The sequence below is a fragment of the Silurus meridionalis genome, chromosome 2 (genome assembly GCF_014805685.1).
Source record: "Silurus meridionalis isolate SWU-2019-XX chromosome 2, ASM1480568v1, whole genome shotgun sequence".
Classification (NCBI taxonomy): domain Eukaryota; kingdom Metazoa; phylum Chordata; class Actinopteri; order Siluriformes; family Siluridae; genus Silurus; species Silurus meridionalis.
This window is the reverse complement of record NC_060885.1, coordinates 8,807,880-8,833,093: the sequence shown is the minus strand read 5'-3', so window position 1 is coordinate 8,833,093 and position 25,214 is coordinate 8,807,880. Positions and strand designations below refer to the sequence as shown.

Sequence of the window (25,214 nt, the reverse complement as noted above, 5' to 3'; positions counted from 1 at the left end):
TTATTATTATTATTATTATTATTTCAGTTTTGCATTTCTCAAATTTAACGTGTTCTCCCCCAAAGCCAGCTGTTTGTGTACAATAAAATAAATGTTAAGTGTTTAGGATTTCATCAGGTTTTTTTTGCAGCAGTAGTAGTGGTAGTAGTAGTAGTAGTAGTGGTGAAAGCAGTGGCATTAGTACTAGTAGTAGTGGTGGTAGTAGTAGTAGTACTAGTAGTACAAGTAGTAGTGGTGGTGGTAGTACTACTAGTTGTAATGGTGGTGGTATTAGTAGTACTAGTAGTAGTAGTAGTGGTAGTGGTGGAAGTAGTGGTAGTAGTAGTACTAGTAGTAGTAGTGGTGGTAATAGTGGTACAAGTGGTACTAATGGTAGTGGTGGAGTAGTGTTTGTGGTACTAGTGGTGGTGGTGGTGGTGGTGGTAGTGGTGGTGGTAGTGGTAGTAGTAGTGGTAGTGGTGGTGGAGTAGTGGTGGTAGTGGTAGTGGTAGTAGTAGTAGTAGTGGTGGAAGTAGTGGTAGTAGTAGTAGTAGTGGTGGTGGTAATAGTAGTACAAGTAGTACTAATAGTAGTGGTGGAAGTAGTGTTTGTAGTACTAGTAGTGGTAGTAGTAGTACTAGTAGTAGTAGTGGTGGTGGTGGTGGTGGTGGTAGTAGTAGTAGTAGTACTAGTAGTAGTGGTGGAAGCAGTGGTATTAGTACTAGCGGTAGTGGTGGAAGTAGTGTTAGTAGTACTAGTAGTAGTGGTGGAAGTAGTGGTAGTAGTATTAGTTGTAGTGCTGGTGGTAGTGTTAATCACGTTAAGAGGCTTTCATTGTCATTTCAACCATATATAGCTGATGCAGTACACAGTGAAATGAGATGTTTCTAAAGAACCCTGGTGCTACATAAAAAACAACATAGAGCAACATCACACTACATAGAGCTACATGACACAACACAGCGCTAAGGATTGAAGTAATTTGTCCTAGCATCATGTGCACTTTATGTGGCAAGTAGTAGTAGTGGTAGTAAAAGTAGTAGTAGAAATGGTAGTAATAGTGATAATTATTTTTATTTGTACAGTGCTTTTATTTTGTAAAAGCAAGAAACCTTGAAAGAAACCAGACTTAAAAGAGAGCGTGTCTTCATCTGGGGGTCACTTAATGTCCATTGCAGTTCTAGTCCATAGTAGATAGTGGTAGTGATAGTAATAGTAGTAGTTCAGCAGATTCGTCATTACTTTTATTATAGAGTATAGCTTTTATTTTGACACCTCGAAACCGAAAATGTTTTTAACGACGTGAAGGAAAAGGCGCCATTCCCATATTTATCTTGAAGTGCGCTACATAGGGTACAAACTTACTTATTTTACAGACTACATAGTGCACATGCGTACAGAGAACAGCGTGATTTGGAACGCTGTTATCACAGAGCGTTGCGCCGTGCGTTCTGTGCTCCATTTCTGCTGTCCTACACTTCATTCAGTTGAGTAGGATTAATTCAGGGACACTCGGCTGTGTATCAGGGTCGGTTTGTGGACAGAGGAGACTTTCAGGGGGGAAATATATATTCGACAGTATATAAGGTGAGTGAGAAAACCGTTAGGAAGAAAACGCTGCGTGTGTTGTGTATTAAAATACAAGTAAATGAAGGGTAACGGTCATTTCCATTTAGTTAGCAAGGCGGTTTAACATTAGCATGAATATTTGCATTAGAATTAAAAATAAATGTTTTTAAAACATATTTATGGTCTTGTTGTACTCTAAATAATCCAATTTGACACGATTTAATGAGTCATTGGCGTTCCCACGACCTGTCTTGTCTTCTTTTTGACAGAATTTCTCCATTATTGTTAACAATCCAATACATTATATATATATATATATTATATAAATATAAGGAAAGCTCGTGAGTGTTGCTGCTGAAATCCTGTTAGAACCAGATTTGAGTTTGAATATTTAAAATAAAAATCCGTTAAAAACCGTTACTGCATCACGAGGAGCCGTTATTCCTGAGGCGTCCTGTATAGCACTTTTTAATCCTCTTTATATACCTATTTTTTATATTAATAGTTGTAAATTTGTTTACAGTTACAGAAATGATTACAGTTAAAAAGGAGCAGTTAAATAGAAATGTATTTAGAGACATTTTAGCTATAGTGTCCGGGTGAATAACGGTATTGCTAGCTTGCTAAGTATAAACGGATGATTAAGATGACTAGCACTGTTAGCCTGTTGTGGACATGCCCAGGCTGCTTATGTAACGTATAAGTAAAATAAATGTGGTGGTATAAAAGGAACTCGCAGGCCCAATTTTTTTTTCGTTGAGAGATGAGATCTGAAGGCTATACTGAGGTAAGAGCTGAGTGTTTTTCAATTCATCGTGCCACCGTTAATTACCACGTTGTGCCGGTAGAGGGCAGCAAGCTTTTTATTGGAGTACTAATACAGTCTACAGTGGTGATGGGAAGATCGGTTCATTTTAGTGACTCGGTTCTTTGAATCTTTTTTTCCATCTAAATGAACGGATCTTTTAGTCATTTAGATCATTTCGTTCCTTTAATCAGAAATGATACAAAATGTTTTCAATAATTTACAGATCCCCTAACCTACAGTTCCAATAATGAAAATATAACAATGCAGCTAAGGACGATGTAGGAAAGGATTCCCATTCAGTTGTATTTCCACACTTCACCACTAGAGGCAGATACACGGTTTACCACTCATGATAAGTTACCTGTGTCCTCACAGTGCACGGTTCTCCATCAAGAGTATGAAGGCCAGAACACTGAGCAGCTGTGGTCATTCGACATCACGCAACCAACTGAACAGCAGCTAGCGATCGACAGCAAGAATTGCACACGATCAATTCTAAACCCAGTAAAGTTTGAGTGTTTTGAATCGTGTACCGTGTTTTTACTGAAACGCTAGGGTGAGTACAGTCTCCTGATCAGCGTACACTAGATAGTGAAACTCCCTTACAAGTGGTCCTTCGAGCTAGAAAGTAAACCTTCCTAACAGAAAAACTATGTCAATCAGAAAGCGTAGCTCATCTCTCATACCTTTTTGTTTGTTTCGTTATAATTTTATTTTTTGTCGCGTGACCCCCATAATTATTGTAACAATAATGTGAAGATTCGAACTAAAAAAACCCTATTCTATTGCTTGATTAACTGATCTATCTATACAGATCAAATTGAATTGAACTTTCTGAAACATGTCATGTATTTGATTTTATGCAGTATTTTTACATCTTAGCGCTCGTATTTCTGTTTGCACAACATTAACAGAACAATTGTGGGCCCTACATCACTTTTATGTGAATATATGATTTAAAATTGAGCATTTTCTTTTTGGGTTTAGATGAATCTACAGTGGAGTTGGACATGTTTCCTGCTCCTGCTCCTGTCCATGGTAACATGGGCCCAAGAGAAGGAAGCGCTGGAGGATGATGATTATAATGAGGCACAAGTGGAGGACGGAGACCTGGACTCTGAGGCAGACAGCAGTGAAGTAAATGCTGACGCTAACGTCTCTTTCCAGGTCAGAGGTCATTAACGGTTCGGTTGCATTGCTACTGAATTTGAGTTTATTAGTTTATTACTGATCACATGATCTGTTTGTGCATCTACACAGGTCACTTATAAGACCCCGGTACCTACTGGTGAGGTTTTCTTCTCTGAGACATTCGATGATGGATCTTTCAGCAGGTAATGTGTGGCCTAATTATCACCAAAAAAAAAAAAGCACACGCAGTCTCCATGACTGATGGTCCAAGAGAATGTAATTAGCAGTACTCTCTTGGGGAGGGAGGGATGGATTTATTTTATTCCCTGTTAAACAGTGGCACTAGGCTCTCATGTACTTTTGTAAGGAAGAGAGCAGCTTTCATCCAAGGTGGTTCAGCTGCCCTGTTGTAAAGAGCGTGAACAGCAAACTGAGAAGCTACGGAACAGAAGCGGGTGCTAGCTTTCATCTTTTCTGATTGGTCACTGTTAAAAAAGGGGAGAGAGAGAGAGAGTTTGTGAGTGGGAATCGACAGTAATAGTTAAAAGCCAAATGGAATTAATGAAAATGCAGTTTTTTGATGTTTTTTTTTTTTTTTTACACAGATGGATAAAGTCCAAAACAATGAAAGAGGATACAGATGATGATATCGCTAAGTACGACGGTGAGTTGTCAATGTATGTCTTTTTTTTATGCCCCTCCCATAATTCGTTTATAATGAATGTATTGAAGTCAAACATTCCTAAAGCAATGAAGGTCTAAACATGAACCAAACATGACAAAAGATATCAATGTTTTAACATTTCCTAAAGGGTTTATAACATCCATGTTCTATCAGCTACAGATGTAGAGCTTAGTTTAGAAATGCCCTTGTCTGAAGTATTGGTAAGAGGTGTTTGATAACAGTGGCTCTTGGGCTTTAAATACACACGAGTTTGATCTCTGCTATGACACTCAAAAGCCACTAATAGTCCTAGATGTGCCTTACGTTTGGTCATTATTAATTCCACTCTTTAAATTAATTTTTAATTGCCTTGGGCTCACTGATTCTCTTTATCATGGCATCTGTTAGTGTGTAGGATATATAAGGCAGCAAGTGAACATTTTCTCCTCAAAGTTGAGGTGTTAGAAGCAGGAAAAATGGGCAAGTGTAAGGATTTGAGGGAGTTGGACAAGGGCCAAATTGTGATGTCTAGACGACTGGGTCAGAGCATCTCCAAAACTGCTGCTCTTGTGGGATGTTCCTGGTTTGCAGTGGTCAGTATCTATAAAAGTGGTCCGAAGAAGGAACAGTGGTAAACCAGCGACAGGGTCACGGGTGGGCGAGGCTCGTTGATGCACGTGGGGAGCAAAGTCTGATCCATGTGGTCTGATCCAACAGACGAGCTCCTGTAGCTCAAACTGCTGAAGAAATTAATGCTGTTAATGTTCGATGGGTCACAACTGTTTTGGCAGCAAAAGAGGAACCAACACCATATTAGGCAGGAGGTCATAATGTTATGGCTGATCAAAAGCCATGCCCAAATGTGCCTTAATGAGAGGAACATTTAAATGAAATCTAATATTGCTGAACGTCATTCTTTTCTTATTCAGATATTTTTAAAAGAAATTATAAAATCGTGTCACTGATGAGTACAACCCATGTACATTTCAGGCAAGTGGGAGGTGGAGGCTCTGAAGGAGAACAAAGTGCCCGGTGACCTGGGTTTGGTGCTAAAGTCTCGCGCAAAGCATCACGCCATCGCAGCCCCTCTCAACAAACCATTCGTCTTCAAGAACAAGCCACTCGTAGTGCAGTGAGTGAACTTCCTGGTTACAGTTCCCATAGCAACCTGTCACTGGGCTGGAATGAGTTAGAGATAAGTGGCAATAAGCTGGAGAGCGGGTGGGGTGTTTGTGGAATAAGGGGTTGAGGTAGAGGTGGAGGGGTTGAGTCATTTGAAAGCCTGTACCATCTGACAGAATCGTGCTGTATAATTGTGGGTGATTTATGGTTCACACCCAAAAGAGCACAAAGTAGATTTGATGAAGACAAAATGCAAATTAATATATAAACCAATTTGTTAGTTAATTGAAACATAATTCAATATAATTCAAGACGTGAGTGCGTTGGATATTATTAAAATGACGGAGCATATTGAGGCTGTTCAGGTGTCCTGGACAGTCGAGTTATCCAGTACGTGTCAGTGTTGCGATACTGTGACTCATGAATTTGAACTTTAATATTGTTTCCATGTAGTGACACGGTCTATTTATAGCAAAAGAGCTCTTTTTTTATTTTCTTTTGCACAATTGACCATTTCTTTTGTTTTCTCATATTTGCATATATTTCTAATTCATACAAATGATTATATCGATATCAGGTATGAAGTAAATTTCCAGGATGGCATTGACTGCGGTGGTGCCTACATTAAGTTGCTGTCTGATTCCCCCAAACTTCACTTGGTAAGCGTGTTCAGTTTTAAGGAAATTATGCCGCAACATGACGTTTTGAACGACATGAGGGATTTGAACGCTAATTACTCCTTAACCTGGCATTACAGGAGCAGTTTCATGACCGCACACCATACACCATCATGTTTGGGCCAGATAAGTGTGGTGAAGACTACAAACTGCACTTCATCTTCAGGCATAAAAACCCTCTTAATGGAGATTTTGAGGAGAAACATGCCAAGAGGGCCGACACAGATCTCAGAAAGGTGTACTCCGACAAGAAAACTCACCTCTATACACTGGGTGGGTAAAATTTTTTTTTTTTGTGTGTGTGTTTGTGATTTTAGCTCATTTGCTGGCATTCGATGCATATGTTTATAAACCTTATTTTATAAACATATGCATCGAATATGTTCTATGTCCCTTTATAGGGGTTTATTAATTTATAGAATCTGTTCAATTTAAACAGAAACAAAACATTAATTTTTTTTGTTTAACAGAGTAAGTACATACTTCCTTTTTGTGTTTTTGGCACGTTCGCTCCTCTTTCAGTTCTGAACCCAGACAATACCTACGAGATATTTATTGACCAATCCAGTGTTGGCAAAGGAAGCTTACTGAGTGACGTGGTTCCACCTGTAAACCCGCCTAAAGAGATTGATGATCCCAACGACTCCAAACCAAGTGACTGGGATGAGAGAGCTAAGATTCCTGATCCAGAGGCAGTCAAGCCTGATGATTGGTGAGGTTATAAAGTTGAGATAAAGGATCCAATATTACATATTGAAGAGTTTGTCTTCTGCTGTGTGAATCATTTACCAACCTCAATCGGTCTTCTCTCTTTTCCTCTCTCTCTCTCGCTCTTTCTCTTTCTCGGTAGGGATGAGAATGCCCCTTTAACAATCCCTGATCCCGATGCAGTGAAACCTGAGGGCTGGCTGGATAATGAGCCTGAATTTGTCCCAGATTCCACAGCTGAGAAACCTGAAGATTGGTAAATACTTAAAAGTAGTAATGATCAAATTATATCCATAGTAGTTATTTATTTATAATTTTTTTTATTCCAGCTAAAGAATAAAAGACAGTTGAACGGAGTCAGTAAGCTTCTAGTGACGTAATGTTGCTTTTGTATTGTTTGAAGCCTGATTTATACTTGTTTTTAACCATGTAGACGTGTATGCAGGATGGCCACTGTGCATATCCTGTGGTCATTTGGCACTGTGCTTGTGCACATCCCTAGAAATGAATGTGACATGTCTATGGGGTCGCTGGTCTTAAATATACTTATTCCGTTATAAGACAGTTATTGAGAACTAACTGTATAAAACTGGAAAACTGATTGATGAAAATTTTGCCTCTGGTGTGTGATTTAGCATGCAACGTGTTTTAATTATTCACATCTACAGTACATACAATATTTATGTCAGTATGTGAACAATGCTGGCCCCTAAGTACAAAGGTGATTTGAATATTCTGTTTTTTTAAATAAATTTTGTCAAGTGTAAAATCATTTATAAATACATACTGAGTGAGTGCTTTGGCCCTTTAAAAGACACTTTGCTTGAACACTTTGAAGGCATTATTCCTGGTTTATTATTATTCCAGGATTAAATATTCTAGTAATTTGCATGAGAATTAGTGGCTGCAGTACAGTGTAGAGTTCTAATCCAGCAAATCTAATGTAATCGCTACCCGTTTTAAGATTGTGTGTTTCAGTCAGAAACCGATGATTTCTATTTTTTTTTTACCCTTTTCTCTTAAGGGATGAGGAGATGGACGGTGAGTGGGAAGCTCCTCAGATTCCTAACCCTGCATGTGAAACTGCTCCTGGCTGTGGCGAGTGGAAATCCCCCACAATCAATAACCCTAAGTACAAGGGTAAATGGAAAGCTCCGCTCATAGACAACCCCAACTACCAGGTACTACCCCTGAAAAGATTGGGCAAACATTTATATTACTATATATGTTAATACTCCTATAGGTTGTGTTATTTGTTGTCTAATATGCTTTTTATACACTGCCTGTCAAACAAAAGTCATCAATTACAAATAGGTAAGAGCCTCCCATTGGATAATTCCTGCATGAATGATTATGTTTCAGCAGGCAACAAGTTATTTAACCCTAACTGATGTGCTTCTTATCTCTTAAACAACCATGTCAGAAGACACATCCTGGGGGAAAAGATGTTAAAACATCTAAGCAGATTGCTGAAACTACTTAAATTGGGTTAAAAACTGTTCAACTCTTTATTAAAAACTAGAAGGATCTTGAGGAACCATCGTCCTCGAGGAAGAAATGTGGTCAGAAAAAAATCTTGAATGATCGTGATCGGCGATCATTTAAACGTTCGGTAAAATCAAATAGTAAAATAATAGTGAAAGTAAGAGCATTTCCACACGCACAATGCGAAGGGAACTCAAGGGATTTGGACTGAACTGCTGTGTAGCCTTAAGAAAAAGACTTATCAGTGAGGCTAATCAGAAAAATAGCTTCAATTTGCTTGGGAGCATAAAGATTGGACTCTGAAACAATGGAATAAGGTCATGTGGTCTGATGAGTCCAGATTTACCCTGTTCCAGTGTGATGGGCGCATAAGGGTAAGATGAGAGGCGGATGAACTGATGGGGCAGTGCTGTGATCTGGGGTTGCTGCAGTTGGTCAGGTCTCGGGTCAGCAACATTATGTGCCCAAAGAATGAGGTCAGCTGACTACCTGAATATACTGAATGACCAGGTTAATCCAGCAGTAGATTTTTTTTCTTCCCTGATGGCATGAGAATATTCCAAGATGACAACACCAGGATTCATCGGGCCCAAATTGTGAAAAAGTGGTTCAGGGAGCATGAGGAATCATTTTCACACACAGATTAGCCACCACAGAGTCCAGACCTTAACTCCACTGAGAATTTTTGGGATGTGCTGGAGAAACGGTCCGACTCTCTAATCATTAATACAAGGTCTCGGTGAAAAATTACTGCAACTCTGAATGGGAATTAATATTGTGCACTGCAGAAGCTTATTGATACGATGCCACGGCGAATACGTGTCGTAATCAAAGCTAAAGGCGGTATAACGATAATATTAGTGCGTGAATTTTACTTTATATATTGAACATCTTCACAGATTAGGTGTGTATAACATTGTTTTTAAATAGATGTTGAATGCATTATTTCCCCATCCACATATATTTAAATAATTGTTTATTTTAAGTGCTGATGGCAGTGATCTGTGTGAACACAGGGTGCGTGGAGTGCTCGGAGAATCCCAAATCCAGACTATTTCGAAGATCTAGAGCCGTTTAAGATGACCCCATTCCGGGCGGTGGGACTGGAGCTGTGGTCCATGACGTCTGACATCTACTTTGATAACTTCATCATTACTGCAGACAAAGAGGTGGCAGACCGCTGGGCCGCGGATAGCTGGGGGCTCAAAAAACTGGTGGCTAATGCAAATGAGGTACGCACACACAAACTCATAACTGGTAACATATGATCTGAAATGTTATTGAAAATAAAAAAATATGGAAACGAATTGTCCTTCCTTCTCTCTCATGCTCTCTCACTGTGTCTCCATCTAATTCTCTGTTGATCTGTCTGCCCTTTTCTCACTCTTTGTGTCTCTTCCCCATCTTTGTCTTTTCTTTTCTTTTCTCTCTCTGTCTGTCATTTACTATTTGTCTCTATCTTATGTCTCTGGTTTTCTTTCTCTGAAACTTGTGCCTGTTTCTCTCTGTCTTTTTCCCAGCCAGGGGTGTTTACTCAGCTGACATTGGCAGCCGAGGAGAAGCCGTGGCTGTGGATCGTGTATATTCTGACTGTTGGACTACCCATTGGTTTGGCTGTTCTTTTCTGCTGGCCAAAGGTGAGCACTCAGCAGTAGAAATGGATGATATGGTGGACATTTATGGCATTGCCCACCTGACTCCCCTGTACAGAGAAACAATTAGCTCATTACAGATCCATTCCTGAATTAATGAATGATAAAATGGTTATTCAAACTACTGCCAAAATACATTAATGCTAATTGCAAACTAGAAACATAACTTTAACAAATTCATTTGTTTTGCTGCATCCTGTAGAAGTCTGAGGATGACTACGTCTATAAGAAAATCGATCCACCCAAAAAGGAAGAGGTAGAAGAAGAAGAAGAGGAGGAGGAGGAGGAGGGAGATGAGGAAGAGCAGAAAATAGCGAAGCATGAGGACACTGTTCAAGCAGAGAAAGCAGCTCAACCAACTGGTCAGTAAAGAGATGGGATTGTTTTTGTGTGTGTGTGTGTGTGTGCAAGTATAGGAAAAATTTACTGAAGGTGCCAAAGGACACTTTTAAAACTAAAGCCAATTTATATTTGTCTTGGTTTTATTGATTATTTTTGTAATCCAGTACATTTTATTTCTCACCAGAAAATGCAGACAGACCTGAGGAGGATGGTGAAGAAAATGAAGTTCCAGCGGAGGGGGAGGATGAAGAGGATGGTGAAGAAGAGGATGAAGAGGAGGAGGATGAGGAAGAAGAGGAGGAGGAGGAGGAAACTAGCAAATCGATTGGCATGCCTTCAGATGATGAGGTAGAGAAATCCTATAAGTTGATTTGAATGAATTTAATTATAAAGCACATAATTAGCTACTTGCTCACCTGGTTCAACTAAAGCACAGGTTACACACACTGCTCCTGGAGAACCACCAGTAAAGTGTGTTTTTACACATCACATTGAACTCAGAAAGGACTGTTAACTAGCTGATTAGTTGCATCAGATATGTTGGGTGCAGAAAAAAAAAATATAGGACTCGAGATTCAGTTTTTTAGTGCCATCAGCTGTCTGATGGATAAAGGAAATTAGGATAATGGTGAGTTGGTAAGAAAAGCCACTAAAGCATGTGTCAAACTCAAGGCCCGCGGGCCACATCTGGCCTGATGTACAATTATATCCGGCCCGCAAGATCATTTTATATAGATCTACAGTGGAACCCGGTTATGTCGATGTCCTAAGGGGTTGCCAAAAAGCATCGAGATAACCGATGATCGAGATAAACGAAAATCAAAATGGCGGCAATATATTAACGTGCTTGAAATTTCTTTATGTACATGATGTGCGTTAATAAATGAGAATGTGCATGCACGTGTTTTTAGAGGTTTTTTTTACACAACAACGTTGCCGCGATTTGTTTGATGAAGGCATGCTATAAAAATGTACATACAGTACATGTTTGTTAATGTCAGGAATCCACCTGCCACGCCCCCTTTGGCGTGGTAGGTGCTTTCTCGGCCGCTTTCTCTGAAGCTCCCTGCTTCAATTGCGCACATATGGTGCTCGTTTAGCATCATCACCAGCTCCTATTTAAACTTCCACACTCTCACCGTCCGTTATTGTTGGTATATGTTGGTTCACGGCGGTCGTTATCGCGCATGCGTATCCCGGTACGTGCCTTCCCACCGGCACTCTCTCAACGGCTGCGCTTTTCTTCCCAAAGCGCATCGCGGATTCCCCCCGATCCTGCCGTTGTTCATTCTATGCTTTTGCTGCTCATCCCTCGTTCGGCGCCGCGCTCCTACCAAGCGCGGCTTTCACCTCCCGTTCATCGCATAACATTTAACAACACAAAGGCATATGTACACTAACTAACAGCAGAGATTCACCAGTATACAATACAACACCTGTAGCAGCTGTAAGACTTGATTTTTCTGCCACTTTCGCGAGTTCTTCTGCGGCTGCACAGTGCTGATCGACATAATTGACGTTAAATGGCACATTTTCCTCCCTTGTGCTTGAGATATCAGGGTTCGGCGACATAAAAAAGTCGACATAACCGATAAAAAATGCTAAGACAAAGCGAGAATTTGGCGGTTCCACTTCAAAAACGTCGACTTAATGGGGTTGTCGAGGTAACCGTGGTTGAGATAAGTGGGTTCCAGTGTATTATTATTGTTATTAATGGCCCGGCGATATGAAGCGCTGATAACACACAAACTACAGATCCCATAATGCAGCGCTTCAGCTGCCTTACCAAACAATAGACTACCTGGGAACATTCCAGCATCAATCAAGTCAAGCTTCTGTTGATGTATACAACCCTATTGTAAAGTTTTTGCAAAGCCCATCACAATTGCGAATTTCTTTAAATAGCATAAGAGCAAAGAAATCTGATTGTTTTGATTTGTTGTTATTAAAATTAACGTTTACTTTAAAAGCACAATTTTTTTTTTTTCCCGGGTTTTTTCGCAGTATGTTGATATTTCTAACTTGTATTATTTTGACAGGAGATTATGGAGAGCAAAATATTTCAGGTTGTTTAAAGTTTAATTTGATTTTATTCTGGAAAAATATTCCAGTTTTTATTTTTTTATTCATATTTATGTTCAAAAACATTTCGTTTTAGTGTGTTCAATAAATGTTTATCCTGTTCGGCCCGTGACCTAAAGTGTGCTTTGAGTTGTTACACCCCTGCACTAAAGTGTAGGTCAAGGCTAAAACTTTCCAGTCCACTAGATTTCTGTGTTACAGGATTTCTGATTTTGGAGTACGTGATAGTCTTTTCCCAACACACCTCATTTTACTAACCAGCATATTAATACCCCTTCCTTAGTTTAAGTGGGGATATGAGAAGACACTAAAATGTGCAGGACAGGTGGGACTCTTTGGCCAGGAACCTTTGTTATAAGCCGTGTAAGACTGACCCCCTATATGTAAAAAAAAATGTGATTTTATAATCTAGAGGAGGGGTGTCCAATCTTTTAAATAGGTTTTCATTCCAACCAAGCAAGAGCAACACCAAATTCTACCTGATGACTATCAGGTGTTCCCTACAATGGTTGGAATGAAAACCCATACCGGACCTTTGTGGAAAAGATTGGACACCCCTGATCTAGAACTGCAGCTTCAGCTTTTTATAAGCATTATATTAATGACAGCTCTATTATAAAATGCACATAATGCCCACATGAAGTTCTACAAGTTTCTTCATGAGCTCTGTTTATTTGTGACTTTGATTTGTGAATCTTAGCCCATTGGTGTAATGACTATTTAAAGAAGTGTAGTGGTTTATAAATCCTGTTTGTTATTCGTGCAGATGAAGGACGCTGATGAGGGTATTGACAACGCTGGAGATGGACAGAAACAAGCTGTGAGAAAAAGGAGAGTACGGAAGGACTGAAAGGCCTGCTTCTTATCCTTTCTCCCTGTTCCCGTTTCTCCATTTCTCGTCCTCCTCTCTGCCTCTCTAAATGCTGCATGACCCTTTGTGATGACCACAGTCTCCGCCCCTCCATCGGAGCTCCTCCTTCTCTTTCTTCTGCTATCTTAGTCTTCCTCTCCACCAGTAGTTTATATGGGTTACTCTTTCAGTTTAGCCGTACCAATGAAAACTCTATTTCCTCCAAAGAGGATTAAACAAGTAGCAATGAGACCAGATTTTACAACTGACTGTGCAGACATAAAGGGTAAGAGGAAAAAAACACAAAACGCTGCATTTCATTTTAAACCTGACATTACGACATGCCTGAGATTTAATTTCAAAGTGTTCTTTAACTTATTTAAAAGGAGCGTCGATTTTGTGTGTTTGTTATTTTAGCTTTATTGTTTCAAAGAAAGCGCACTGAACATATTTATTATTTATGTCATTTAGAAAAAAAAGAGAAGTTTGATGTTGGAGATTTAAAAAATCTTGCTTTCTGCAGTTATCACTCCTAGTTTATAGTGAGGGTTTTGAGTTGACTTTTAGAATCTCAGTGTTTTCACACAGCACCAGACAAAGCTTTGTAGCTTCCAGCAACAATCATTCAGTTGGATACCTCACACAAATCTGATGAGGTACAGAAGATACAGCAAGCAAAGCTAACATGAGCAACCAAAATTTCAGAATTCTGGTGTTACTCACGTGGACCAAAATAATCCAAACGTAATTAGATGTAATGTTTTTGCAGTAGTTTGACCATAAAGGAAATATACATGATTGTCCCTTTTGACTAATAACCGCAGTGCCGTTTTAACACTTGTGTGTTTTTTCCCCTTTTTATTAGCACCACCTGCACACTGTTTACACATTTTCTTTTCGGAAAAGTGTTTTTTTTCTTCTTCTTCTTCTCAGTGGACTGCTTCCAGTGTTGACCTTTTCAGAAAAGTGCTTTTTATGTGTGTGTGTCTCATTTTGAAAAATGAGCAAAGCAAACTTGGATGACAAGGTGCTGGAAGAATGAGCCTGGTTACTAAGTGAACTTGAGATTCACAAGGTAAAAAAAAAATCCATTCTTGAATAGTCCAACACTGCAATGTACCTAAAATCAGGGAGGTGGAAGCACAGTGGTGGGCCCTTAACCAAGGCCATTAACTCTGGATAAGAACATTTTCCATATGCCATAAATGTAAAACGATTTTTAGGGCACATCCAACTTTCACTGGCTGGATATTTTGAAATCCTCTATATTTTCTGCCTCCAAGGCTACAGCATAAACATCCTCCTCATCACCAGTGCTAAACTAATTGTATCTACATTTATAATAAATCTGATAATCTATATAAATCTGGATAGGTAGCCAGTACTAGCTGGAACCAGTAAGCACGCTCTTATACAGTCGTGCATCACATGCTGTCATCTATTTTCATATCAGAACAAAAAGTGGTTTCTATGTTGTGGTGGAAAATAAAACACCAAGTGTGAAAGCACTCAAAGTATTCTCTGGTAAATGGCATGTAGGATAAGAGGAATATAATGGCATTGAGATAGTTTGTGATTGAACAGTTGATTCACTACGAGTCCTCATCTCTCACGCTGGAAACCTACAGCTTCCCGGGAGAGTGATGTTACTACGTTTTTGTTTTCCTGGTTTCTGTCATGCAACCAACGAAATGCTTTTACTTTCCGTTTGTTTGTAATCTGAACACTGCAGTTGGGAAATAAACATTTAATTAAAAAAAAAAAAGTGTGCAAAATAAACGACTCAAGCAAAAAAAAATTTATTAACACAAAAGTTTAGTAATAGTACAATTTACACACAAGTCTTTATCTACATTAGATGTGTTCAGGCTCAAGTTGATACCTGAAGAAGAAATGTTCATATACAGTATTAAGGTACATTAAAAATAAATAGTGTAATACATGTTCATTAACAATGAAGCTCTATCATGTTTCTCGGATTCGAGTTCTGTTTTTTGCTGTGCCATGTCAAACCTTAAGATCCATAACATCTACACTAATTATTGTCCATCACTACAATTTATTCGGATCCACCTTCCTCGGATACGCTGTTTATTTGCTGAGTCGGCGTTGCATCGGTTGCCAGATCAGGTAGCAGATGTATCTAGTCGTTGTGGTGTGATTTCCGGCTGCTTTGGCTACACGGTTTGCAGGAAGCGAACGCACACTTAGATCCAGAGTACTCTCTCAGATCGATATCACTCAGCACGGCAGTCTTTTCTCTTTTTATTTTTTCACTGTAAAAGCCAGACAGCGCATTTCTTAGTGGTGTCTCATCTCCATCTCCACTGTCGTTTTCTATATCTGAGCCACTCTTTTTACACTTCACTGTACTGTTAGTGCAATTTACTTTTCTGTTTTCTCTCTGCTGCTTGCTATAGTCGTATTTATTCATTCTGAAGACGTGAGTAAACAATCAGATCACTAACACAGGAAGTCAGTGTCTGAAAAATTATCTATAAAACTAAGATGATATCTAAGAGTCCCCTGTTGGTAGCAGCAGTCAGGATTTATAACATAAAAGTGAAAGACAGTGTTCACATATTGCTGCAAGTAATTATGTTACCATATTAATTTACTGTGAGAGATTCTTGACTTGTGAATTTGCTAAACAATCCAGACTGCCTCTCGTTTCTGTAAATCAAGAAAGAAGTGACCCTCTGGTCACGTTTAGGTGCAACATGTTTGAGCCTCTTAATAGGAAATTTAAAATGCAACAATGTACAAGATGCTATTTGCCATTTTGTGCTTCCAATTATATTGCAACAATTTAGAAAAGGCCCAAACTTGGATTTGATGATCAGGTATTCGCATAATTTTGGCCTAACATTTTGGATCCAGTATTCTTTTGGGGATGAGGAACGGCGAGTTTGTGGTTGTTCCCACAAATCAGGATTTTGCAAATGTTAGGGTTTGGTTTTTCTTTTTAGCTTTGATCTCCTGATAAACAGGGATGTCCTATGTCTAACAAGGATGCTCCCTGGGGCAGTGGCTGCTTGCTAGTTTAAGGCTAACAATAAAAAAAAAAAAAACTACTGGGCCTTGTGCAAAGCTCTCAACCCTTTCTGCTCCAGGATTGCTGTATCACACCTGCACCTAGCTGGGATACGAGTGCAAGTTCACTGTATTTGCATATAGAACAAATATTCCCGTTGTCTAACGGGGCAGAATGATGTGTACGGCTCCTGAATATTTCGAACTGGCCACTGCTTCCACTAACGTCTTGCAAAATCACCTAATTACAGTCCATGATAGTTCTTCACCGTTGCCATTCATTCACCAATAATCAATCATCAATATCATTTTAAATCATGCATGTATCTTTGGAAGAATAAATAATGGCACCTCATGCATGTTCAAGGTTAATCTTCCTGTGCTGCAAAGTACTTTTCTGTGCTTTCATTTTGATATCGTAAAATCAAACAGGTCAAACAAAAATTGAGGTTGCCTTGTACTTAATAAAGAAAGAAAAAAAAAAGCAGCTCTATTTTATCAAACAGGTTGCAGAGAAGCTACAGAGATGCCGATTCATGCTTTCGATATCTGACCAGAGACTGAAAAAAGGACTTTGCGCTTCTTCCTGCATGAGCATTATCCACAACCTGCCGAGGCGGCAAGACGGCGAACGCAGAGGCGAGAAATGAGAAGTGTTTCTAGAGCAAATTAAACTCCGAGCTCAGCGTTGTGTGTACGAGTGAAAGCCTGAATGTTGGTGCATACTGGCCTCGGTGTTAAAAGGATGAACTATCTGTTGGGAAGGAAGACGACACTCCATGTGTTTTTATTTCCGTTTGCTCTTGGTGTCAGTGGTCTGGAACACGCTCGAGGCTGACATGAGGTTCTCGATGTACTGGCCCAAAACCTGGTTCTCTGACTTCAGCTTCAGGTTCTCCTCCTTCACCGCATCCACCCGAGCAGAGAGATCTTACAGGAGAGGAAGAGAGATTAGATCCATTAAGATGAGAGCGAAACACTAATGCTCTTCAGGATAGGAGTGGGTTATGAGTGAGACAGTATTACAGTGTGGAATACGTGGGTGTGTCTCAGTTTGGTACAAAGACAAGTATTAGATTTGTTGAAACTAGAAATGAGAAACATCGACTTCATACTACAACATTTTGGCTGAAAACAGAGCAGAAATGTTGAATTATATCAGCGGAGAGAACATCTCTGCGATATCTCGTTATATGAGCGTGGAAATAAATAACGGATGAGTAACAGCTTCCTGTTTCCTTATTAAAGATGTATATAGGCTTGTTCCTGCTAGCTTCGGATCAGTCTGACTGAGCAGAAGCAGAGCAGAACGTGTCATTTCCCTCAATCGCCAGTCTACCATTAGAGGATCTGACACCGAGAACACGTCTGGACATCCGTCAACACAGATTTCATAGTGTTACGAGAACTGAAATCACACGGTCTGAACCCAGACAGGTTTGAACAAGCCAGACATGAACGATGTGAGAGAAATGCTGAGTGTTGCGATAGAATAGCTGCTGATTATTTAAATTACCTTCTAGTGTGTGTTGGAGCTCCAGTACTTGGTTAATGAGGCGAGTCTTCTCCTCCACTTCGACCTGATTCTCCATGTCTCCTTGTTGGACAACAAAGACAGAAAGAAGAACATGAGCACGCTGAACGCTTGTTCAAAAAAGAAAAAGAAAAGGGTTTTTCTGAACCGCTGTGTCTTTACCATCCATGTCACAGTTCATGGTGGAGAGCTGCTCCTCTAGTGTAAAGCGCAGGGCTGCAGAGTCACAATCAGCTGAAATCGACAAGACATGGTAAGAAAAAAAAAGAAAAGGCAAAGATTAATCTCTCTTATACCTCATCATTTGCCAACATTGACAAATTAAAGTTGTCGTTTGGGTGAAAATCGACTGAATGGCTACGAAAAACGTGCCTTTTCACTAGTTATTTTTATACGGATCTGCTGTGGATCAAACATGAGGAAAAAGTGGTGGCATAAAAATATTTGAATATATATCGAGCGAAAATAAAGGAAGAGAGTGAGATTTTGGAAAGAGAATATGGATATAGCTGTTTATAAGGCAGCGACTGGATACTGAATGGTAACTTGTGCGTTCCATAATTTGAACACACACCTTTCAGCCAATTACAAACCCGGGTCTAAGGCTCATGCACAACAGCGACTCGTTTCGACAAGGCAACCGAACGCCATTCATATTCAATGAAAGATGCCAGACATCAGCATGGGTGTGTCCAGTGACGTGACAAAGCTCAGAAAAGTTTCACTCTTTACAAATACGGAGCGACTTGGTTTAAATAGATCGATACAACTTTGACAAATTACAGGTGCACACCAACAAAATTGCGTTTAGCATCAACTGGCAATTATTAGCATTGTGCTAATTGTGCAAACTGACAAGTGCAGATAAATGTGTAGCACAAATAAAAATTAAGGCTATGGGCAGTCAAGAATGTGCATTGCACAAGTACAGTACACACACACACACTAATATATATACACACGTATATAAGATCTATAAATAAATAAATATATCGAGAACCAGTGGCAGTAAAAACAGAGCACGTGACGTGATTTGTATTAACGGCAGTCACTTCCCCCCTCTAACGCTGTGGTCCCCAAACTTTTATTGCATCACGGATTAGTTTCAACAGCGGTCTATAGAGGGCGTACCACATGCAAATGATATGACTATTTGATATATGATTTATTAATAATTTAATTACATATATATTGAAGCTGCAGCTCACCATAATGCAGAATCAGAGCATGCCTTATTTATCGATGGACAGAAAAAAAAAAAAAGCGGCGACTGAGACAAGTGTGGGAGAAACTGGCAAAAGTGGAAGTTGTCTTTTTTTTTTTTAATTGATCAAATAAATTATTTATTTTCCTATAAATCGCTGCACCTTCTGTCCTGTATTATATATTTTACATACACTATTAGATAGATAGATAGATAGATAGATAGACTCCTGAATATTCTTAAGTGACGTGATGACGTCACGTGGCGGCTGCTTATCGACCGACTGGACAGTTTCCCCTTAAAAGTGGAGAAACTTTGCTATAACCCCTTTGTTTTTTTTCTCATACCCAGAACTTCTTTCCCATAAAACAGCAGAAGATTATTAAACATTAAAATCGTTTTTATAGAGCAGCTCCAAGCTACACGTTACTAACAAGCCAAAACATAACATTGAGGCTAATCTCGGCTAAAAGAGGGCGCTAACTCTTGCTATTCGTTAGCTTAAATTGTTAATATACGACTATAATAATAGACACTTCACCATTATTTCTGCTTAACCATGGAAAACATGTATTACAACCAAAACGACTAATAATAAGTAATTAAATCAGCCGCTAAATCGTTAACATGGGCTGGGCTTCTGCTAGCTACCGTTATCCAGGAATACATTAGATATATAAATAGACAAATATCAGACGCTGGTTCGTTATATCAGCGTGTATTATCTTACCTTTTGTGAGTTTCTGGTGAGCTAATAGTCTTAATGTGGTGAGAAAACAATACAAAAAAATACACACGCGAAGGCGCTCTGCAATGCTGCCTACACGCTGAGGGTAGAACCTTGCTGTAACGCCGACTCGGTGCACTAGAGGGCGCCAACGAAGCGTCAAAAATCAATACTCATGGCCGACTCCTAAATTCTTTTCCACTTCCTATTTAGGTGCCCTATATAGACGACAGAAGGATAGGTTATACACGTAATGTAGTGTACTTTATATGGTAAAGTGTGTGATTTGAGATTAAAGTAGAGGGATAGGGTGTGAACCCAACATGCAGTTATTAAAATATAATATACAAATATATGTATCACATACTTTGCATATTTTAAATACAGGGTCAGCATGGCATACAGTGCCTTGAACCCCCCAACCTTCTGATTACTAACCCAGAGTAGGAGTTAGACAAAGTACATGTGTGTGAATGAAAGGGAGGGCAGTGGAGTGATGCGGTTGCAGGGAGAAGAGGTGGAGAAGGTGAAGAAGTTCAGGTACCTGGGGTCAACAGTGCAAATTAATGGAGAGTGTGTTAGAGAAGTGAAAAAAAGAGTGCAGGCAAGGTGGAGTGGGTGGAGAAGAGTGATAGCAGGAGTGATTTGTGATAGAAGAGTATCTGCAAGAGTGAAAGTGAAAGTTTATAGGACTGTGGTGAGACCTGCGATGTTGTATGGTTTAGAGACAGTGACATTGAGTAAAAGACAGGAGGTGGAGCTGGAGGTAGCAGAGCTGAAGATGTTGAGGTTTTCGTTGGGAGTGACGACAATGGACAGGATTAGAAATTAGTTTATTAGAGGGACAGCGCATGTAGGACGTTTTGGTGACAAGGTGAGGGAGACGAGATTGAGATGGTTTGGACATGTGCAGAGGAGGGACATGGGGTATATCGGTAGGAGAATGCTGAGGATGGAGCCACCAGGAAGGAGGAAAAGAGGAAGGCCAAAAAGGAGGTTTAGACTGTAACCTGAGTTCAGGATCAAACATGATCAAACATGGGACCCTGAAACTGTGAGGTAGAATTGCTATGTACTGAATCACCATCACCATAATACAATACTTTAAACATATTATATAATACAGTAGGAATAAGAAATATACTTTTATACAAAATCCCACCCTTAATCAATCACATATTCTCCCTCCATGTGTTTCTGGTAGGTTTTTTTCTGTGTTTCCTGGTTTCCTCCAATCTCCAAATAACATCAGAGCACTAAGAATGAGTGTATGAATGAGCACCGCTGGACTGGCAGCGTAGATACCAAACCAAGAAATATCAACTGAAATGCAAAGACATACAAGGAGTAAAAAACAAAAAACAAATGCTAGACAGAGTGCTGTACAAGTTGTGACTTAATATTAGTGAATCAGATGCACATAGTCATCTGATATGAGTGTTTAGGATCATGTGAGGTGCAGTGGCTGATGGGAAATCAAGTGCTCATGTGCTAAAGCTGCACCAGTATTCCTATGATAGGCTCTGAACCACAACCACAACCAGGATAAATCATTTACTGAAAATGAATCCAAAAATAAATATTTACCCTTGTAATTATCAGTATCGCACTCTTCTGTCTGAACTGGAACTTCTCATGGGGTCTTCTATTATTATTTACCTCACATTTCATAAAACACTTAAAGTATCTGTATACACCGACCAGGAATAACATTATTACATTATAACATTGTGACTGGTGAAGTGAATAACACTGATTTTCTCTTCATCATGGCACCTGTTAGTGTGTAGGATATAAGTGAGGATTTGAGTGAGTTTGACAAATTGTGATGTCTAGACATCTGGTTTAGAGCATCTCCAAAACTGCAGCTCTTGTAGGATGTTCCTGGTCTGCAGTGGTCAGTATTTATTAAAAGTGGTCCAGAACCGTTTTGGCAGCAAAAGGGGGACCAACACAATATTAGGCAGGTGGTCATAATGTTATGCCTGATCAGCGTATATTTATAATATACCACTAAACATCTTGCTGCACACAGTCTAACAAATTAAAGGCCAAAATACTTCTTTTTGCTACAGTGCCTCCAAATCAAATTGATTCCAAATACAATCTGAATCGTCACCTTCATCCTATAATATATTTCTAACCAAATGGGCGTGGTCTCCTCTAGAATGACTCCACCCCCAACCACAGTGGTGTCACTAAATTTTTTGATATGGAAATGAATGTAAATCACATGGTCTGAACTTCACAGCACAGTCATCTGCGAGATGTCGGAGCGGCCTGTCCGATCACCATCGCCAAAATATGACAAAGGGAAAATCTTTTGGATTCATCTTTTAGAGTTTGCCTTTTCCATTCGAGTCCTGGGACGTGCAGAATCGATGCTGAGTCACGTTGTAATTGTTCTCATAGTGACTGAACACCTCCGTGTTAGTTTTTCCTTTAATTTGTCACTGTCTATATAAATGCATTTCAAGGCCAGATGGTTAACAAACAAGGATAAGAGATAGATAGATAGCTTTTGTCATCTTGGCAGTTAAAACACACACACACACACACACACACACACACACACACACACACACACAATGATTTGAGCAGGAAAAACCAGTGCTGCATACTCCTTCCTGATACTATGCTATGCAGTAAGCAATCATGAGGCTGTACATATACTGAATCTGCAGACTCAGCAAATTCCTTCCTGTGTGCGTACCTCTGTTTGTCTCTGTGGACGAAGGAGAGAGGAAGAAAAAGCTCTACCGTACGGACTTAATCTTATTATCCCTCCTTTTTACATCCTAATTATGCCGTATTGTTGGATTGGAGCTGTACTGAGTAGCCTGCGTGTATTCTTTAACTCACGTGTCATGTGGAAAGTTTAATTTACCAGCACCCACATGTCCCACATACAAGTCCACATGTCTGTGCTCGATAACATGGACCTTGTAATGCGTGTGTGTGTGTGTGTGTGTGTGTGTGTGTGTGTGTCTTTGTCCATATCCAGTCAAAAGTTTCTTTTTCAGTATAATCCAAATGTCGTTTCTGAGCACTGATGAGCAGGCATCAAAACAGGACATTATGAGCCCTTACCTGAGTCATCAGCCAGGGAGATGTTGGTGAACATCCCGTCTTCGTCGTCCACTTCCCCTTCCATTTTCCTCTGTGTGTGTGTGTGTGTGTGTGTTGTTGTGTATCGACCAGATCCTTCAAAATCAACGCATTCTTAATAGTTCATTAATGAACCTCCCCTAGTTTTTTGTTGTCTTACTTTCCCTGTGTACAGTTCTCTGCTTTTCTCTCTCACACACACACACACACACACACACACACACACACACACACACACACATTCATTCTATCGTGGTATATGAAGCCGTTGGGCCGCACCCTGTCAATTATTCAGTGTCTCCACAGCAACAGTCCGGACCTGCAAGGTGGCTCATGTGACATGTTGCCCCGAGGCAAGAACACCATGAGGAGCGAAGAGTTCAAAGGTCACTTTTTTTTACGAGTTTAAGCTAGAACTCTTTACTGGACTTTCATTTGAAAAAAAGACATGAATTATTGTTCTAATGAGTGACACATTAACCACAGGAACAGGCCATAACACTTAACCATTCAACATCACTGCCTTAATTACTGAGCGCTTTGATCACTAAGGAGGGATCCAGTTCACAGCCAGTCTTCATTTATAGCTTTTATTATGATCTGGACATGTTAATATCAGAGTCCTGAATTACTCCCTGCTGCCTGGTAGGAAATAATAGAGCGTGTACTCCCTCTAGTGCACTAGATGGTGGAGTTTAACCTAAAAGTTTTTTTTTTTTTCAGAAATTAAATTTAAGCCCAGCATGTTCAGTTAATTTGCAGCTTTAACGGTGTCCATGTGCTTAGAAAAATAACTGCACAACCGTTTAATGTGCAGTTTGCTATGGTTTATCAAAACTCTGTTTCCCAGAATGCACCAAAGCATACAAATATGGCCCCCAGAGACTTCACTTCTCAACAACAGACAACAGACTCATTTACATTTACCTGATTATTATTGCATTTGTTCACTAATCATTTATTCATATATACATGATCATATATATATATATAGTAGACTCCATGATACCTGTTCTTTGTGAAGTAACCCTCAGAGATATACACAACTGACTTATCAAGCCCTTTTCCCTGGTTGACAGTCTGAATTGTGATATGTTTATACCAGTTTTTGTATTCTTCTGATTTGATTAACCTTTCATTTTTCTGCATCTGTACCGACTCACCAGCTGTAACTTACTGTTCTATTATAATTTGGGAAAATGTATATTATTTTCATACAAAATTTGTTAAATTGTTGTATTTGAAACTTTGATTCAGTTTTATCTGTATTATGCAGCTTTACAGGGATAAAGATGTTATGAAATTGGAACGTATACATTTAGTGCCTATACTTTTTTAAATATAAGTTTATCCCTAATAAGTGAGCAAGTGGCAACTGTGGCAAGAAAAAAACTCGCTGAGATGGTACGAGGAAGAAACCTTGAGAGGAACCAGACTCTAAAGAGATTCCATCCTCATCTGGGTGTGACCAGTATACCTGGTCACTTTATCTTTATCAGTGTACCTTTTCACTTTATCTTGATTGCTGCTATTTGCTCATTTGCACAATACTCTGTTTACAATATTCTATTTGCATTTTTCTGCTACTGTTCACTTTATTTTGTTACGACAGGTTTAATGGCGAAGGTATTTTGTGTTTTGTGTGTTGTACTGCACTGTCGTGTGTGGTCTTTTGCACTGTTTGCACCAGGTTGCACACATGCACTTTATGTGGCAAGGATTTTTCTTACTAGTCCTTGGCCCTGTGTTTTTTATTTTATGTTGTTTTATGTAGCATCAAGGTTCTGGAGGAACGTTGTTTCATTTCACTGTGTACTGCATCAGCTATATATGGTTAAAATGACAATAAAAGCTTCTTGACTTGACTTGACTTGACTTGACTTGACTTGACTTGACCAAATTCATTAAAATGCCATCATTGTTGAGGTGTACTGTTCATTGATGGACATTTAAACAAGGAACTCTTAGTGCTAACTTTGGTCCTGAACCATCGTGGCAGACTGTTTATATTAATTACAGTCCAATCCATCGTCATAGTTCTTGAGTTCCTCAGTAACTTCATGGAGGTTTAGGCTGTTTATGTAGAGAATATTTTTGTTTGTATTTACAGATAGACTTTAAGAATGCCTTAGACAGCAGAAGAAACCACTGAAGTCATCCTGAAGGCTGGACTGGGACACTGTTGACAGGATTAGATGGTCTTTATGAGGAAACAAGGCAAGTATGGGAGCCATACATGGGAGACATGATTTTGTAAAATATCATCATGAAATCATGTAGAAGTAAAAGTTTAACAAATAAAGTTACATTTTGCTTGTTATTTTTTCCTACATTTAGGGACAATAATCAGTGCTCTCCTCGTCTACCATGTGAATGATGAGCTAGCTAGAGTCTGGGATTATCAATCCGGAAGAAAATATAGGAGGAAGAAGACAAACAAAAAGAGGAAGGAAATTTTTTTTTCAAAACTGCTACACTGTATTAGTTTATTCTTTCAGTTTGTAAATGAGCTCCACCTCTGGTTAAAAAAGAGCAGCTA

General features: G+C 39.4%; 2 protein-coding genes across 5 annotated transcripts; one reads left to right on the top strand and one right to left on the bottom strand.

The window, feature by feature from the left end:
* Positions 1–1,416: 1,416 nt before the first annotated feature.
* Positions 1,417–13,887, top strand: clgn (calmegin). 2 transcript variants are annotated; one of them, XM_046837220.1, is made up of 15 exons: positions 1,417–1,566; positions 3,344–3,523; positions 3,617–3,690; positions 4,093–4,151; positions 5,142–5,283; positions 5,851–5,932; positions 6,031–6,223; positions 6,473–6,662; positions 6,801–6,914; positions 7,683–7,839; positions 9,160–9,375; positions 9,664–9,780; positions 9,998–10,157; positions 10,322–10,485; positions 12,986–13,887. In XM_046837220.1, exons 2-15 carry the CDS (start codon positions 3,344–3,346, stop codon positions 13,067–13,069), a joined length of 1,932 nt encoding a protein of 643 aa, XP_046693176.1. In that variant the 5' UTR covers positions 1,417–1,566; the 3' UTR covers positions 13,070–13,887. The 2 variants fall into 2 exon arrangements, with proteins under 2 accessions (XP_046693176.1, XP_046693182.1); XM_046837226.1 differs by lacking the exon at positions 1,417–1,566 and adding an exon at positions 2,771–2,912.
* Positions 13,888–14,852: 965 nt separating this feature from the next.
* On the bottom strand, positions 14,853–22,899 carry scoca (short coiled-coil protein a). 3 transcript variants are annotated; one of them, XM_046837317.1, is made up of 4 exons: positions 22,658–22,899; positions 17,799–17,870; positions 17,619–17,699; positions 14,853–17,032 (listed from the first exon to the last, which is right to left on the bottom strand). In XM_046837317.1, exons 1-4 carry the CDS (start codon positions 22,719–22,721, stop codon positions 16,890–16,892), a joined length of 360 nt encoding a protein of 119 aa, XP_046693273.1. In that variant the 5' UTR covers positions 22,722–22,899; the 3' UTR covers positions 14,853–16,889. The 3 variants fall into 3 exon arrangements, with proteins under 3 accessions (XP_046693273.1, XP_046693291.1, XP_046693283.1); XM_046837335.1 differs by lacking the exon at positions 22,658–22,899 and adding an exon at positions 19,638–20,023; XM_046837327.1 differs by lacking the exon at positions 22,658–22,899 and adding an exon at positions 19,571–20,018.
* Between the last annotated feature and the right edge of the window lie 2,315 nt (positions 22,900–25,214).